The sequence below is a fragment of the Dendrobates tinctorius genome, unplaced genomic scaffold (assembly GCF_039654945.1).
Source record: "Dendrobates tinctorius isolate UK_male_01 unplaced genomic scaffold, ASM3965494v1 ptg000060l, whole genome shotgun sequence".
Classification (NCBI taxonomy): Eukaryota; Metazoa; Chordata; class Amphibia; order Anura; family Dendrobatidae; genus Dendrobates; species Dendrobates tinctorius.
This window is the reverse complement of record NW_027361728.1, coordinates 14182421-14198883: the sequence shown is the minus strand read 5'-3', so window position 1 is coordinate 14198883 and position 16463 is coordinate 14182421. Positions and strand designations below refer to the sequence as shown.

Genomic DNA, 16463 nt, shown 5'->3' with positions numbered 1-16463 from the left:
AAAAACGCATGTGCAAAAAAACGCATACATAAGCATGCCAATGCGCACATATGCTCACCATAGACTTATAATGGGTGTCTTGCTGTAAAAAAACGCATTGCGCGCGCATGCGTTTTTTTGAGGCAAATCGGACGCACAAAAAATGCAACAAGTTGCATTTTGTGCGCCCGAGCGCATACCGCAAAAAAACGCATGCGCGGTAAAACGCGTACAAACGCATGTGTATGCGCACATAAGCGCATCCTATGCAAAGTATAGGAAAAAAAAACGCATGCGCTATTTAGCGCTAAATTACCGCGAAAAAAACGCAAATGTGAAACCAGCCTTATGTATGCGTTTTTTTGCACATGCGTTTTTTTTTTTTACCATTAGTTTAGACAATGGAATTTAGGGGTTTGGGTAAAGTTAGGGTTAGTTAAGGGGGGTTAGGGTTAGGGTTAAGTATGGTTTGGTTAAGGGTTAGGGTCAGGGTTAAGTATGGTTTGGTTAAGGGTTAGGGTCAGGGTTAGGGTTAAGTATGGTTTGGTTAAGGGTTAGGGTCAGGGTTAGGGTTAAGTATGGTTTGGTTAAGGGTTAGGGTCAGGGTTAGGGTTAAGGTTAAGTATGGTTTGGTTAAGGGTTAGGGTCAGGGTTAGGGTCAGGGTTAAGTATGGTTTGGTTAAGGGTTAGGGTCAGGGTTAGGGTCAGGGTTAAGTATGGTTTGGTTAAGGGTTAGGGTCAGGGTTAAGTATGGTTTGGTTAAGGGTCAGGGTTAGGGTTAAGTATGGTTTGGTTAAGGGTTAGGGTCAGGGTTAAGGTTAAGTATGGTTTGGTTAAGGGTTAGGGTTAAGTATGGTTTGGTTAAGGGTTAGGGTCAGGGTTAGGGTCAGGGTTAAGTATGGTTTGGTTAAGGGTTAGGGTCAGGGTTAGGGTCAGGGTTAAGTATGGTTTGGTTAAGGGTTAGGGTCAGGGTTAAGTATGGTTTGGTTAAGGGTTAGGGTGAGGGTTAAGTATGGTTTGGTTAAGGGTCAGGGTTAGGGTCAGGGTTAAGTATGGTTTGGTTAAGGGTTAGGGTCAGGGTTAGGGTTAAGTATGGTTTGGTTAAGGGTTAGGGTCAGGGTTAGGGTTAGGGTCAGGGTCAGGGTTAGTAAAGTCATGGTTTGGGTTAGTGTGAGGGGCCACCTAATGTTAGAAAAAAACGCAAACGCGGTAAAAACGCACTAAAAACGCATACAAACGCATAAAAACGATGCGTTTTTTTCATGCATGCTCATAAAAATGCTTGAAAAAAACGCAGCAGTTGTATGCTTTTGTATGCGTTTTTCAATGCGTTTTTTTGCGGGAAAAACGCGCTGCAAAAAAAAGCAAGTGTGAAACAGGCCTAAGATAGTAGACAAGGACCAGAAGACAGCAATGGTAATAGATGTGGGAGTTCCAAGTGAAAGAATCATCAGAAGGGATATGAGAAGCTGGAGAAAGACTAGGGCCTCAAAGGAGAACTGGAGACGATGAGGAAGGTGAAGGCAACAGTGATTCCAGTTGTAATAGGAGCACTTGGAGCAGTGACCCCTAAGTTCGAAAAATGGCTGCAAAAGATCCCAGGAGCAACATCTGAACTCTCTTTGTCCAGAAAAGCACAAAAAGCTGCTCGGAACTATTAAGATCCTGCGCAGAACCCTCAAATTCCCAGGGCTCTGTTAGAGGACACGAGAATGAGGAAGGACAAAAAAAAAAAACCGACCCCCCCCCATTGGGGGGAGAGAGGGAAGAGTATATACAGCTCTGGCAAAAATTAAGAGACCACTGCAAAATTTTCAGTTTGTCTGATTTTTCTCTTTATAGGTATGTTTTTGAGTAAAATGTAAATTGCTCTTTTATTCTATAAACTACTGACATGTTTTCGAATTTCCAAGCACTAAATTTTGTATTTATTTTCAGAAAATGAAAAATGGTTAAAATTACAACAAAAAATGCAGTGCTTGCAGACATCAAATAATACTAACAAAACAAGTTCATAAATCATTTAGAGACAACAATACTAATGTTTTAACTCAGGAAGAGTTTAGAAATCAATATTTTGTGGAATAACCATGATTTTTAATCACAGCTTTTATGCGTCTTGGCATGCTTTTCACCAATCTTTCACACTGCTTTTTGGTGACCTTATATGAGACTCCTGGTACAAAAATGTAAGCAGCTCCTTCTTTGTTTGATGGCTTGTGACTATCCATCTTCCTCTTGACTACATTCCATAGGTTTTCAATGGAGTTCAGGTCTGGAGATTGGCCTGCCATGACATGGATTTGATGTGGTGGTCCTTCATCCACACATTGATTGACTTAGCTGTGCGGCATGGCGCATTGTCCTGCTGGAAAAAACAGTCCTCAGAGTTGGGGAATATTTCTTGGGCAGAAGGAATCAACTGTTTTTCCAGGATAACCTTGTATGCGGCTTGATTCATACGTCCTTCGCAAAGATTAACCTGCCCAATTCCAGCCAAATGAAGCATCTCCAGATCATCACCGATCCTCTACCAAATTTCACAGTGGGTGCAACAAGACACTGTGCCTTGTACGCCTCTCAAAGTCTCCGTCTAACTATTAGACGACCAGGTGTTAGGCAAAGCTGAAAATTAGACTCATCAGAGAAGATTACCTTACTCCAGTCCTCTATAGTCCAATCCTTATGGTCTTTGGCAAACTTCAGCCTGGCTCTCCTTTGCTTCTCATTGATGAAAGGCTTTTTTCTAGCTTTACATGACTTGAGCCCTGCCTATAGGAGCCTGTTACGAACTGTTCTTGCCGTGCACTTCACCCTAGCTGCCATTTGCCAAGCCTTTTGTAGGTCGCTTGATGTCATCCTGCGGTTGCTGTGTGACATTCGAATAGATGACGGTCATCCCGGTCAGTGGAGAGTCGTTTTCTCCCTCTGCTGGTCTGTAGCTTTGTTGTCGCCAATGTCTGCTGCTTGACCTTGCTGTAATGGACTGCAGTCTTAGAAATTTTAAGGATGGAGACAAATAGCTTAGTTACTCAACGATAACGGTGTTTCTCGGAACCCATGACAGCACCACGGAGAGAGGGGGTTCTCCTATCAAGGACAGGAACCTACAGATAAAAAGGCGGCACCTCTCCTCCGCCCCCCAGTTGGTTACAGAGCATCAGAGGGTCTCCCGGTTAGTTAACAAAAGTATATACATAACATTATAATATTGCATATTATGGAGAAGCCCCGTGTCTAACAAAAAACATTTTACACATATTAACTCGTGCTCACCGCACACGTAAAAGGGGGGGAATAAGCGGGTGCTGTCATGGGTTCCGAGAAACACCGTTATCGGTGAGTAACTAAGCTAATCTCTCTCACCCATGACAGCACCACGGAGAGAATTTCAGAGATTGGTAGCTTAGGGAGGGACCACCACCTGAAGGACCCTTCTCCCGAAGGTCAGGTCAAACGTAGAGGCTAGATCTAAGCGATAGTGCCTAAAAAAGGTAGGTGTTGACCAGGTGGCCGCCTTACAGATCTGCTCTATTGATACCTCTGATCTTTCTGCCCATGATGTCGCCATTGCCCTTGGAGAGTGAGCTTTTAGACCCTCCAGGATGGTATTCCCACTGGATGAATACGCCAGGGCAATCGCATCCCTTATCCACCTTGCTAGGGTACTCTTGGATGCCTTGAGTCCCTTCTGAGGTCCCTGGAAACACACAAAGAGAGACCCTTCCTTCCTACATCCCTTGGTGGCCTCTACGTACTGAACTAGACACCTCTTCACATCCAGGGTGTGAAATTTCTCCTCTCCCCTATTCCTAGGGTTTGGGCAAAAGGAAGGAAGGACCACTTCGGTAGGTATGCTGGATCGGGTTTTAATATGACTCTATTGTCCAGGACTTTAGTGAAACGGGGTATTGCTGATAGCCTGAATATCGCTCACTCTGCGAGCGGATGTTAGGGCCACAAAGTATAGTTTTTAATGATAGGGTTTTTAGAGGTGCTGATTGGATGGGCTCGAATGGGGGCCCTGTTAGTGCAGACAACACTAGGTTTAGATCCCATGACTGTATTTTCTGGGTGGTTATTGGCCTAGACCTGGCTGCGGCTCTCAAACCGTGCCACCCAAGGGTTGCCTGCCACATCCTTGTTATAAAGGGCACCTACAGCCGCTATCTGTACCTTCAATGTATTAGTTGCCAGCCCCTGCTCTAACCCTTTTTGTAGGAATTCGATAATTTTGTCAATTTGGATTCCATCTTGGACCCTTACCCCATAGCTAGATAGAAATTTCTTCCAAGTTCTACCATAGGCCCTGTTTGTGACCGGTTTCCTACTCTTTTGTAGCGTGGAAACCAAATTTTCTGAAAACATTCTCCCCCTCAGCAGTGCCCTTTCAAATTCCATGCTGTTAAATGGAGGTTCACTGCCCGAGGGTGTAACACGGGACCTTGGGACAGAAGGTCGGGGAGATCTGGTAGAACCCAGGGGTCGGTTATTGACAGTATTCTCAGCCAGGAAAACCAAGTTCTTTTTGGCCAAAACGGGGCTATTAGTATCATTCGTGCCCTGTCTTCTCTGGCTTTCCTTATGACTGCCGGGATGAGAATGGGAGGTGGAAAGGCATACATTAGGCCCTGCGTCCATGGAAGCATAAACGCATCCAGGGTCCTGGGATTCCCCCTGGGGTCTAGGGAACAAAATGCTTCCACTTTTTTGTTTTTGTGGTCGGCAAACAGATCCATGTCCGGGGTTCCCCACATTTTTACAATTTTCCGAAAAATGGACTGTTTTAGAACCCACTCCCCTTGATGTAGCTGGGTGCGACTTAGAAAGTCTGCTGTCTGGTTTTCTGCTCCCCGTATGTGTAGTGCAGATAGGGACAGTAGGTTTTTCTCGGCTAGCGTGAATATTTCGGAGGATGTGTTCATTAGTGTTCGGGACCTGGTTCCCCCCTGATGATTTATGTAGGCCACCGTCACTCGATTGTCCGAAAATATTCGGACGTGATGTCCCTTTAATACCGGTAGAAAGTGTGTTAGGGCGTAGCCTACTGCCAGCAGTTCCTTTTGATTCGAGGAGGCTTCTAGTTCCTGACCTCCCCATTCCCCCTGAGCCACCCTGTTGCTCATGTGTGCTCCCCATCCCTTGGGACTGGCATCCGTGGTGATTATGTGTGTGACTTTTATCACTCAGGGAATCCCTTTGGATGGTTGTCTGTTTCCCCACCAAGCTAGGGAACGAATAGCTTTGGAGTCCAGTGTAACGTAACCTTCCAAATGACCTCCTAATGCTGACTGGTTGGCTAAAACATCCCATTGGAGATCTCTCGTATGTAGCTGTGCTCACTGGACCACCGGCAGGCATGCGGAGAGGGACCCTAACAGTGACATTGCTTTTCTTAGCGTCATGGAAGGGTTCTGCGTCGCTCTTGCTACCATCTGAGCGATCCTCTCCTTTTTGTGGTCTGACAGGTAACACTCCTGGGTGTTTGAGTCCAGTGTCAGGCCTAGGAACTCCTGGACTTTCCTGGGCTCCAGCCTTGATTTTTTTTTAGGTTTAGGAGCCATCCGAGGATTTTTAGAGTGCTCATCACTGTGTCCCTCTGTTCCCTGCATCTTTGGGCTGAGTTGCTCGCTATTAAAAAGTCGTCCAGATATGGGACTATTAGAACATCTTGTTCTCTTAGGTGAGCCATCATCTCTACCAATAGTTTCGTGAAGTTTCGCGGGGCTACCGAGATCCCAAATGGCAGGGCCCTGTACTGAAATTCCCTTATTTCGCCTCCTATGGAGACCGCAAGTCTGAGGTATAGTCGGGAGTCTTTGTTGAAGGAGACGTGATAGTAGGCATCGCTGAGGTCTAATACTACCATGAAGCAATGTGGAAAGAGAATTTTGATGGTCGACTTGATCGACTCCATTTTGAATCTCTCGTTTTTGACAATCGTTCAGTCTTTTTAGATTTATTACAGTCCGGTTTGGTTATTAGGAAGAGAGGCGAGTAGAATCCTCTGCCTTTCTCCCGCAGGGGAACCTCCTGGAGGACTTTTTTGTTCAACAGGCTTAGGACCTCTTTTTCAAGGGCTTCTTGTTCTTACTGATGATCTTAGTGGGGTCACTACATATTTTTGAGGTGGGAGAGAGAGAAAGTCTATACTTAACCCTGATCCTATCAGATTTAATAACCAAGGGTTGCTCGATATTTTCCTCCAGGCTGGAAGAAAAAAGCTTAGCCTCCCTCCCACCCTGGGCAAAAAGTCACTTGTAGGGCTTTTTGTCTCGGGACGAGTTACCAAAAAAGAACCCCCTGTCTCTCCTTCTGTCGTCCCATTTCTGTTCTCTCGGGGGTCTCCTCTGACAAAATTTTTTGTTCCGAAAGGACTTTTTAAAGCCTGTTGGGCCTGTAGGGCCTATTTGGGAATCCCTTCTTTTTGTCCTCCGCCTTTTCGAGGATGTCATCCAAAGTCTCTCCAAATAGGAATTTCCCTTCACAAGGGATGGCATATAGTTTCATCTTAGTTTGTAAATCCCCAGGCCAACATTTAAGCCACAGCGTTCTTCGGGCTGCCGTTTTGGATGACAACGTTACCGAATCAGCCGAAGAGTCTGCTAAGAAGGCCGCCGCTCCCCTTATCACGGGAATGGATTCCAGGATCTTCTCCCTGGGTGTACCTTCCCTTAGCTGCTTCTCTAGTCGGTCTACCCACACCATGAGGGCTCTGGAGGTACAAGTTGCCGCTATCGCTGGCCTAAGATTTCCTCCTGCTGAATCCCAGGTGCCCTTGAGGAAAGTATCAGCTTTTTTGTCTAATGGGTCCTTTAGAGTACCCATATCCTCAAAGGGGAGTGCAAATTTTTTGAGGCTTTGGCGACCGCCACGTCTAACTTCAGTGCTCTGTCCCAGGATGTGGACGCTTCCTTGTCAAATGGGTATTTTCTTTTAAGGGAGGGAACCGTGGAGTTCTTCCTATCTGGTCTCTCCCATTCTTTTTTTTATCAGGCCCTGTACATGCTCGTTTAGCAGGAATGCTCTGCGTCTCTTTTGGCCTAATCCCCCGAACATTATGTCTTGGACTGATCTATTTGGCCGAGGGTCTGCTACCCCCATGGTAGACCTTACCGCTTTTACTAACATGTCTTCCTCATCCAGGGGAAAGCAATGACACCCATCTGTTTCCTCATCTGAGGAGGACGAGTAGGTGTCTGAAGTATTTGATGTAACTTCCCCTGACGTCGAGGCCTCTGACTGGGAGGCCGCTACTGTGTCCCTTTTCTTTCCCCTCTCTTTGCGTTTTAGGAATGAAAGGGCACTTTGAAACTCCGATCGGATTCCCGCTCTTAGATCCGAGGCGTAATCTGGGGTTTCATCACAAAGAACTTCCTGTATGCATGAGTCGCAGAGTTTTTTTATCCCAAGCTGCTGGTAGCGGCCTTCTACAGGTGGGGCATTCCCTGTTCTTTGTCTTTTCTTTCTTCTTTTCCTAATAAGGGAAAGAAGTCTATTATAATGGGGGACATTCACGTAGATCACTTACCCCATCATGCGCGGTTGCAGGTACCGGTTCAGGAGGTGGATTCGGATCCCTCACGGGCTGATCCACAGGAGGTGATTTGCTCCTCGCAGTCAACTTGCTCCGCTGCGTGGAGTGGCTACTGGACCGGCCCTCTCACCCGTCCTTTTCTTTTTGCCGGCGATGGTGCCTGTGCTGCTGCTGCTCCTTATGCTGCTGCATTGGCTGCTCCTCATGCTGGTCGCTGTCCTCCATGTCTATAGGACGCTTCCAGCAAGGAGCAGCTCCCACCGTCTTCTTTTGAATCTCCCGTGCCCTGACGTCACCTCCTCCTCCCAGCCTGCCCTGCTGTGCCCCGGGGAGCGCGCAATGCGCATGCGCCGACCCAGAAGTCTTCATTCCATTTCCGGGGCAGCGCCATATTGGTACACCTCTGTACCGCGCGCTGCCCCCGCGTGTACCGGCATCCCTCCAGCCCCATTCTCCTTTTCGGAGCGGCGGCTCGGTCCTCCCCGCCCGCTCACCCTGTACAGCCCCTCGGCTACAGCGGTGGCGGCTTCAGGCACCGACCCCGCCACGGCAGGGGCCTCCCCGCTGCCAGGACTACTAACGGGACGGCCCTGGCTCCTCTTCAAAGGTAAGCCTGCCGCCTGCTGCAGGATCCACGGGTCACCCGTCAAGGACAGGAACCCAACTGGGGGCGGAGGAGAGGTGCCGCCTTTTTATCTGTAGGTTCCTGTCCTTGATGGGCGCTCTCCGTGGTGCTGTCATGGGTGAGAGAGAAATGACGCTCACTTTATCCCTCTGCTAGTAAAGCCAGAATTGAGCCCTTCTTTTCCTCACAAGACTTTTCTTTTCAACTCCTTTGCCATGGTTAAAAGTTATTTTTTCATTCCTATTACTTTTGGTATGTTACTAGTACTTGTTTTGCCATCCAGCTTGTCCTATTGCAAGAATACCACAGCAGGGTTTTTTTTATACTTTCCTTCGTTAATTAAGATTTGGTTCAGGTGATCACCTAATCAGAAGCACATTAAGCAGAATGAGGGGTACTCTGGTTGGAATTAAACTGACACTGGAATGGAAATGGCTGTCAGACATGTAGAGAAGCTGATTTTTATAAAACTGTGCAGCGATCTAAATTTTTGCCAGATTATAGAGATAGATAGTGATATACTAGATGGTGGCCCGATTCTAACGCATCGGGTATTTTAGAATATGACCAGCAGGAGACCGACGTTCAAAAGATGGTCCAGGACAATCCACCATGATCGGCGATCTCACAGCGGGGGGGGGGGGCAGGTCGCTGCTGCGTGTCACGCTGAGGCTAAGTACCCACGTTGCAGAAATGCTGCAGAAATTTCCGCAGTTCTGCTAGAACTCTGTGGCATTGACCTGGTCTATAATCTGAGCTGCTGTTAACCTGTGATTTCTGAGGCTGGTGACTTGGATGAATTTATCCTCCACAGCAGAGGTGACTCTTGGTCTTCCTTTCCTGGGCCAGTCATCATGTGAGCCAGTTTCTTTGTAGCGCTTGATGGTTTTTGCCACTGCACTTGGGGACACTTTCAAAGTTTTCACAATTTTTCGGACTGACTGACCTTCATTTCTTAAAGTAATGATGGCCACTCTTTTTTCTTTACTTAGCATTTGTATAATGGCAAGAAAAAAGCAGCTAACAGTCTATTCAGTAGAACTATCAGCTGTGTATCCACCAAACTTCTGCACAACACAACTGATGGTCCCAACCCCATTTATAAGGCAAGAAATCACACTTATTAAACCTGACAGGGCACACCTGTGAAGTGAAAACCATTTCCGGTGACTACCTCTTGAAGCTCACCAAGACAATGCCAAGAGTGTGCAAAGCAGTAATCAAAGCAAAAGGTGGCTACTTTGAAGAACCTAGAATATAAGACACAGTATTCTCAGTTGTTTCACACACTTTTTTGTTAATTATATAATTCCACATGTGTTAAATTCATAGTTTTGATGTCTTCAGAGTGAATCTACAATTTTCATAGTCATGAAAATAAAGAAAACTCTTTGAATGAGGTGTATCCAAACTTTTGGTCTGTACTGTATATAATATATGTTATATTTTATATACCGTATTTTATAAGACACACCTGATTATAAGACGCACCCCCAAATTTGGTGAAGAATTTTTTTTTTTTTTAATGTTAAATGGAGGTGTGTCTTATAATGCCAGTGTCCGTCTTTCAAATCATATATATGTCCCTCATCCTGGTATCTTTATAACCCACATCCTGGCACATGGCCCCCTTATGCTGGCACACAGACTCCCCCATCCCATCCTGGATGTGGCCCCCCCAGTCACTATATGCCCCCCTGCTGGCACGCACATGGCCCCCCCTCTCTATATGCCCCCTGATGGCAAGCACATAGCCCCCATCACTATATTCCCCCCCGCTGGCATGCACACGGGCCCCCCCCCCCATCCCTATATTCCCCCCTGCTGGCATGCACACGGGCCCCCCCCCCGTCCCTATATTCCCCCCTGCTGGCATGCACACGGGTCCCCCGTCCCTATATTCCCCCCTGCTGGCATGCACACGGGTCCCCCGCCCCTATATTTCCCCCTGTCGGCATGCACACGGGTCCCCCGTCCCTATATTCCACCTACTGGCATGCACACGGGCCCCCCGTCCCTATATTCCCCCCTGCTGGCATGCACACGGGCCCCCCGTCCCTATATTCCCCCCTGCTGGCATGCACACGGGTCCCCCGTCCCTATATTCCCCCCTGCTGGCATGCACACGGGTCTCCTGTCCCTATATTCCCCCTGTTGGCATGCACACGGGTCTCCTGTCCCTATATTCCCCCCTGCTGGCATGCACACGGGTCTCCTGTCCCTATATTCCCCCCTGCTGGCATGCACACGGGTCTCCTGTCCCTATATTCCCCCCTGCTGGCATGCACACGGACTCCCCGTCCCTATATTCCAACCTGCTGGAATGCACATGATAAAATAAACACTTAGCTCACCTTCCGATGATGGCTCCGTGCTCCCAGCTCCCCCGTGGCTCTTCCTGTGACTGTGCCGACATCCTCACCAGATCACATTCATCCTTTCACTATTGCCATTTCCCCTCTGTGAGGGCGCGTGGCAGGAGCTGCTCATACAGGCACTTCATCATAGCTTCAGGACTTTCCGTCACGTGACCGCAGTGCACACTGGGAGTTATGTGACCGCAGTTCCTAGTGGTCACGTGACGGAAGGTCCTGAAGCTATGATGAAGTGCCTGTGTGAGCAGCTTCTAATTTGTAGTCTGGTGTATTTTCTAAATATTTTTAATGATTATTGTTAAGAGTTATATTTTACTTTTACTATTACTCCAATTGGATAAGAGAGTGAATATATGATTTATTGGAGACACTTTATAAATCATTAGTCAGTGAATATCAATTAAAGTCACCTCTAGAGGAACATCCTCATGCAGATATGATCCCAACAGCTCATTTACATATTAAGATATGGATGTCTCTGGAACAAGACATCAGATCGAAGATATATCAAAATATCATTACATTTAACTTTCTACGTCCTACATGTCCATGTAGACGGCTTAGGATGGTTGATCCCACGGACAGATTCCCTTTATTCCATATATACAGTGGGTACGAAAAGTGTTCAGACCCCTTTAAATCTTTCACTCTTTGTTTCATTGCATCCATTTGGTAAATTCAAAAAAGCTCATTTTTCCCCATTAATGTACACTCTGCACCCCATCTTGACTGGAAAAACAAAACAAAACAGAAGTGTAGAAATTTTTGCAAATTTATTAAAAAAGAAAAACTGAAACATCACATGGTCATAAGTATTCAGACCCTTTGATCAGTATTGAGTAGAAACACCCTTTTGAGCTAGTACAGCCATGAGTCTTCTTGGGAATGATGCAACAAGTTTTTCACACCTGGATTTGGGGAACCTCTGCCACTCTTCCTTGCAGATCCTTTCTAATTCTGTCAGGTTGGATGGTGAACATTAGTGGACAGTAGGGTGACCGCAAAAAATCGATGTCGGAATTTTGCCCGTCTGGACCCCACAAAACGATTCCCCTTTCCAGATATTGAGCCAAAATTTGAGCTCGATCAAACGACGTTAACCCTTGCCGCTCGTCGCTCAAAGTTTGAAAAAATCCAAATTGTTGGATTTAGTAGCACAGATGAACCATTCGAGCACGCTAGGGTTGTAAATCCAAAAGTTAGGAAAGAAAAATTAAAAGAAGTAGGAAGTAACCGACTTTAAACGACCTTCTGACAAAAGATGAAGAACAAAAGCAATATGTCCTGCAAGTTGTAAGCAAATGCCGAGCATTATATTCTGACGTTTCAAAAACTACTTTAACAAAAGCTCTAGAATAGATTAGATAACTATGTAAAATTATCAACTCATGTAGGTTAGCGTGCTCTGATGGTTCATCTGTGCTACTGAGCAATTTATTAGCCATTAACAACTTTTCATTGTCTGTAATGGTGGGATCAAAAAACGATAATCCCACCAACTCTGCATTCAAATACCACAAATGGTTCGAAAATTTGGTCAGGGCTATTTCTGCAATGTTGTTGTCACATTCTTTATAGTCTAACAGACTATGCAAAATACCTAAATCTTAAAATACCGCAATTTGGATTTTTTCAAACTTTGAGCGACGAGCGGCACGGGTTAACGTCGTTTGATCGAGCTCAAATTTTGGCTCTCTCAATATTTGGAAAGGGGAATCGTTTTGTGGGGTCCAGACGAACAAGATTCTGACATTTTTTCCCCCCCATATGAGATCCGGTCACCCTAGTGGACAGCCATTTTTGGGTCTCTCCAGAGATGCTCAATTGGGTTTAGGTCAGGGCTTTGGGGAGGCCAGTCAAGATTGGTCACAGAGTTGTTCTGAAGCCACTCCTTTGTTATTTTAGCTGTGTACTTAGGGTCATTGTCTTGTTAGAAGGTGAACCTTCAGCCGAGGTCCAGAGCACTGTGGAAGAGGTTTTCATCCAGGATATCTCTGTACTTGGCCACATTCATGTTTCCTCCAATTGAAACCAGTTGTCCTGTTGCTGCAGCTGAAAAACACCCCAATAGCATGATGGTGCTACCACCATGTTTCAATGTTGGGATTGTTATTGGGCAGGTGATGAGCAGTGCCTGGTTTTCGCCACACATACCGCTTAGAATTATCACCAAAAAGTTCTATCATTGTCTCATCAGACCAGAGAATCTTATTTTTCATAGTCTGGGAGTCCTTCATGTGTTTTTAGCAAACTATGTGGGCTTTCACATGTCTTGCACTGAGGAGAGGCTTCCGTCGGGCCACTCTGCCATGAACGGCAGACTGGTGGAGGGCTGCAGTGATAGTTGACTTTGTGGAACTTTCTCCAATCTCCCTACTGCATCTGTGGAGCTCAGCCACAGTGATCTTGGGGTTCTTTACCTCTCACCAATTCTCTTCTCCCACGTTTGCTCAGTTTGGCTGGACGACCAGGTTTAGGAAGACTTCTGGTGGTCCCAAACTTAATCCATTTAAGGATTATGGAGGCCACTCTGCACTTAGGAACCTTGAGTACTGCAGAAATTCATTTGCAACCTTGGCCAGATCTGTGCCTTGCCACAATTCTGTCTCTGAGCTCCTTGGCCTCATGATTCTCATTTGGTCTGACATGCACTGTGAGCTGTGAGGTCTTATATAGACAGGTGTGTGCCTTTACAATTCAAGTCCTATCAGTTTAATTAAACCCAGCTGGACTCCAATGAAGGAGTAGAACCATCTCAAGGAGGATCACAAGGAAATGGACAGCATGTGACTTAAATATGAATGTCTGAGTAAAGGGACTGAATACTTATGACCATGTGATATTTGTTATTCTTTTTTAATAAATTTGCAAAAATTTCTACATTTGTTTTTTTTTCAGTCAAGATGGGGTGCAGAGTGTACATTAATGAGAAAAAAAATAACTTTTGAATTTACCAAATGGCCGCAATGAAAGAGTGAAAAATTTAAAGGGGTCTGAATACTTTCCGTACCCACTGTATACAATTATAGACCTTGTTGTTGCCATGTCCCCAGTTTGTTGTGGTAACAACAAAGCTCGAAATAAAATTAAAACTGGACAAGTGTATGTTCTGTATTATGTAGGAGGGGCTCACAACCATTTCCTTTTGTGGACAATAAGATTTCTGCTAGATAATCATATTAGAATAGGTTAAATGAATAAGGCACAGACCTGTAAAATGTTCTGTGAATTCCTGCTCTAATTTCATTGCCCTCTCAAAGGTCTTCCGTGCTTGGTCTTCTAACAGACGTTTGTTCATTTCCCTGTATACGTGTAAAAGTATGGCGGTAAGCATACACATTTTCACTATGAAAGACATATGACTGTGCTAGCAAACTCAAATAATTGAGTAAATCTAAGTGCCATGGATATCATAATATTACTTTAAAGGGGTTATCCACTTTCAGGAAAGTGAACCCAAATGCTGTAAAATACCTAAAATAAACAGAGCAGCATCCTCCCTGGGATCAGCCACAGTTCTCAGCCACTGCGGTTGTTTTAAAGGGAATCTGTCACCTCATTTTTGGGCTATGAGCTGCGGCTACCGTCATCAGGGGCTTATCTACAGCATTCGGTAAAGGCCCTTTTACATTTAGCGATGCACCAGCGATCCGACCAGCGATCCGACCCGGTCAGAATCGCTGGTGCATCGCTAAATGATTGCTAGTGAGCTTTCATACAGAAAGATCTCACAGCGATGCAGCAGCGACTTAGCGCACGATACTCACCTTTCACACACAGCGATCCTGACGTCCTCCCACCCGCGTCCACGCGTCGCTCGTCGTCACAGCAGGAAGTCTCAGCAGGAAGCGCCCGACGAGAAATGGAGCCAGACATTCTCGCGCGATCAGCGATGGACAGCGGGGGAGCCAGTCGTTGGTAAGTATCACACATAGCGATATCGCTAGCAATATCGCTATAACGTCACAAAACCAGTGACGTTTTAGCGATATTGCTAGCGATATCGCTTAGTGTAAAACCCCCTTAAGGCTGTAGATAAGCCCCCGATGCAACCTGAAAGATAAGAAAAACGAGTTATATTATACTCACCCGGTGCTCCGGTCCAGTCTGATGGGTGTCGCGGTCCGGTGCCTCCCAACTTCATACGATGACGTCCTCCTTCTTACTTCTGCCGCGGCTCCTGCGCAGGCGTACTTTATCTGCTCTGTTGAGGGCAAAGTAAAGTACTGCAGTGCGCAGGACCTCTCTGACCTTTCCCGGCGGCTGCGCACTGCAGTACTTTACTCTGCCCTCAACAGCGCAGATAAAGTACGCCTGCGCAGGAGCCGCAGCAGAAGTAAGGAGGAGGACATCATCGCTGGAAGAGTGAGTATAATCTAACTTGTTTTTCTTCTCTATCAGGTTACATCGGGGGTTTATCTACAGCATTACAGAATGCCAAAAAATGGCCAAAAAATGAGGTGACAGATTCCCTTTAATGTTTGGCTGCAACTGTGATGTCACATATCGTATTTTAATCCCCCAAATTTGGAGGGAAAGTGGGGATGTATTTTATAATGCAGGGTCTCCGAGTCGCTGCTGGAGGAAAGAGTGGGGAGGCGCTACAGGCCAGGATGAGGGAGTGTTCTGATGTGCGCTGCTGCAGGTGAAAATGGCTGCTGTGCTCTGTGGTGCGGGGCCGGCATTTTGTGAAAGCCCGGAGCCCCCAGCATATCCATTACTGCAATGCGGTGGCCTCCGGGAAATTGGCCGCCGCATGCTCAGATTGAGATCTCGGCTAAGAGATCTCGTCGCGAGATCTCAATCTGAGCATGCGCCACCCCTGGCCGCCATTTTCCCTGAGGCCATCACACATCCATTACTGCGATGCAGTGACCTCCGGGAAAATGACCACCGGGGGCAGCGCATGGTCAGTTTGAGAACTCTGCAACGAGATCTCGTAGTGAGATCTCAGGAGATGAGATCTCAATTTGAGCATGCGCCGCCCCGGCAGCCATTTTCCCACAGGCCACTGCATTGCAGTAATGGATATGCTGGGGGCTCCAGGCTTTCACAAAATGCCAGCGCTCAACTCTTGCCTCCTCCAGCAGTGACCCTGGGACCCCGCTTCACAGCAGCCACCACCCCTGGTAAGCAATAAGACGCATGGATTATAAGAGGTACCACTATTTTTCTCCTCAAAATTTGGGGTGCATCTAATAATCCAGTGTGTCTTAAAATCCGCAAAACACGGTAATGTACATCACCATTGAGGTCACTCAGCCGCTGTGCCGACATACAGTAGGGTTCAAAATAATAGCAGTGAGTTCAAAAACATGAGTTAATCACAAAATCTTTATACTACTTTTTATTTCCAGCCTTGGGAACATTGCACATTGTATTCTAATTGAAAACATGTAATGTTTAACCACTTTACAAAAAAATAAAAAATGACCATTGGGCTGTTTTAAAAAAAAAAAAAATAGCAGTGTCTGCATTTGTCTTTACAAGCTCACAATATGTATTTTCTGTGGATATAGCATTCCTGTGAAACAGTAACCTAATATTTAGTTGACATATCAGGATAGGGAATCAATTTTCAAAGGACGCCTTAATGTGGCAATTGGGCTAGCATATATTGGCCAATCTATGCGCCAAGTACCTTCTTTCTTACTGTATTGTTCATAGCAATTTTTGCAGATGAATATTTCAGATATACATTGTATAGTGCTTTTTTCCTTTTTCCTATTTTCTATGGCAGTAATGCAGTTTCAATGTTCTAGAACAGGGGTCCGCAACCTGTAGCTTGGGAGCCACATGTGGCTCACGGCTGTCAGCCAGCTTGGTGCATTAGGTCCAGGTCTAGCAAACAGGTACGAAGAGTACATCTCAAAATGATGAATTTTGTGAGCAGCCCTGCACAGAAGTGCAGATCTGGATGCACATTTACTGGTCAAAGAGGCTTAGA

At 46.1% G+C, this 16463-nt stretch overlaps 1 protein-coding gene across 22 annotated transcripts in view; it reads right to left on the bottom strand.

The window, feature by feature from the left end:
* Window positions 1–16463, bottom strand: part of DLG1 (discs large MAGUK scaffold protein 1) — a 322080-nt gene that overhangs the window by 18812 nt on the left and 286805 nt on the right. For all 22 annotated transcript variants that reach the window (XM_073578713.1, XM_073578705.1, XM_073578707.1 and 19 more), the window contains one exon: window positions 13727–13818. In XM_073578713.1, coding sequence (XP_073434814.1) covers window positions 13727–13818 — 92 coding nt within the window. The remainder of the gene's footprint in view (window positions 1–13726; window positions 13819–16463) is intronic.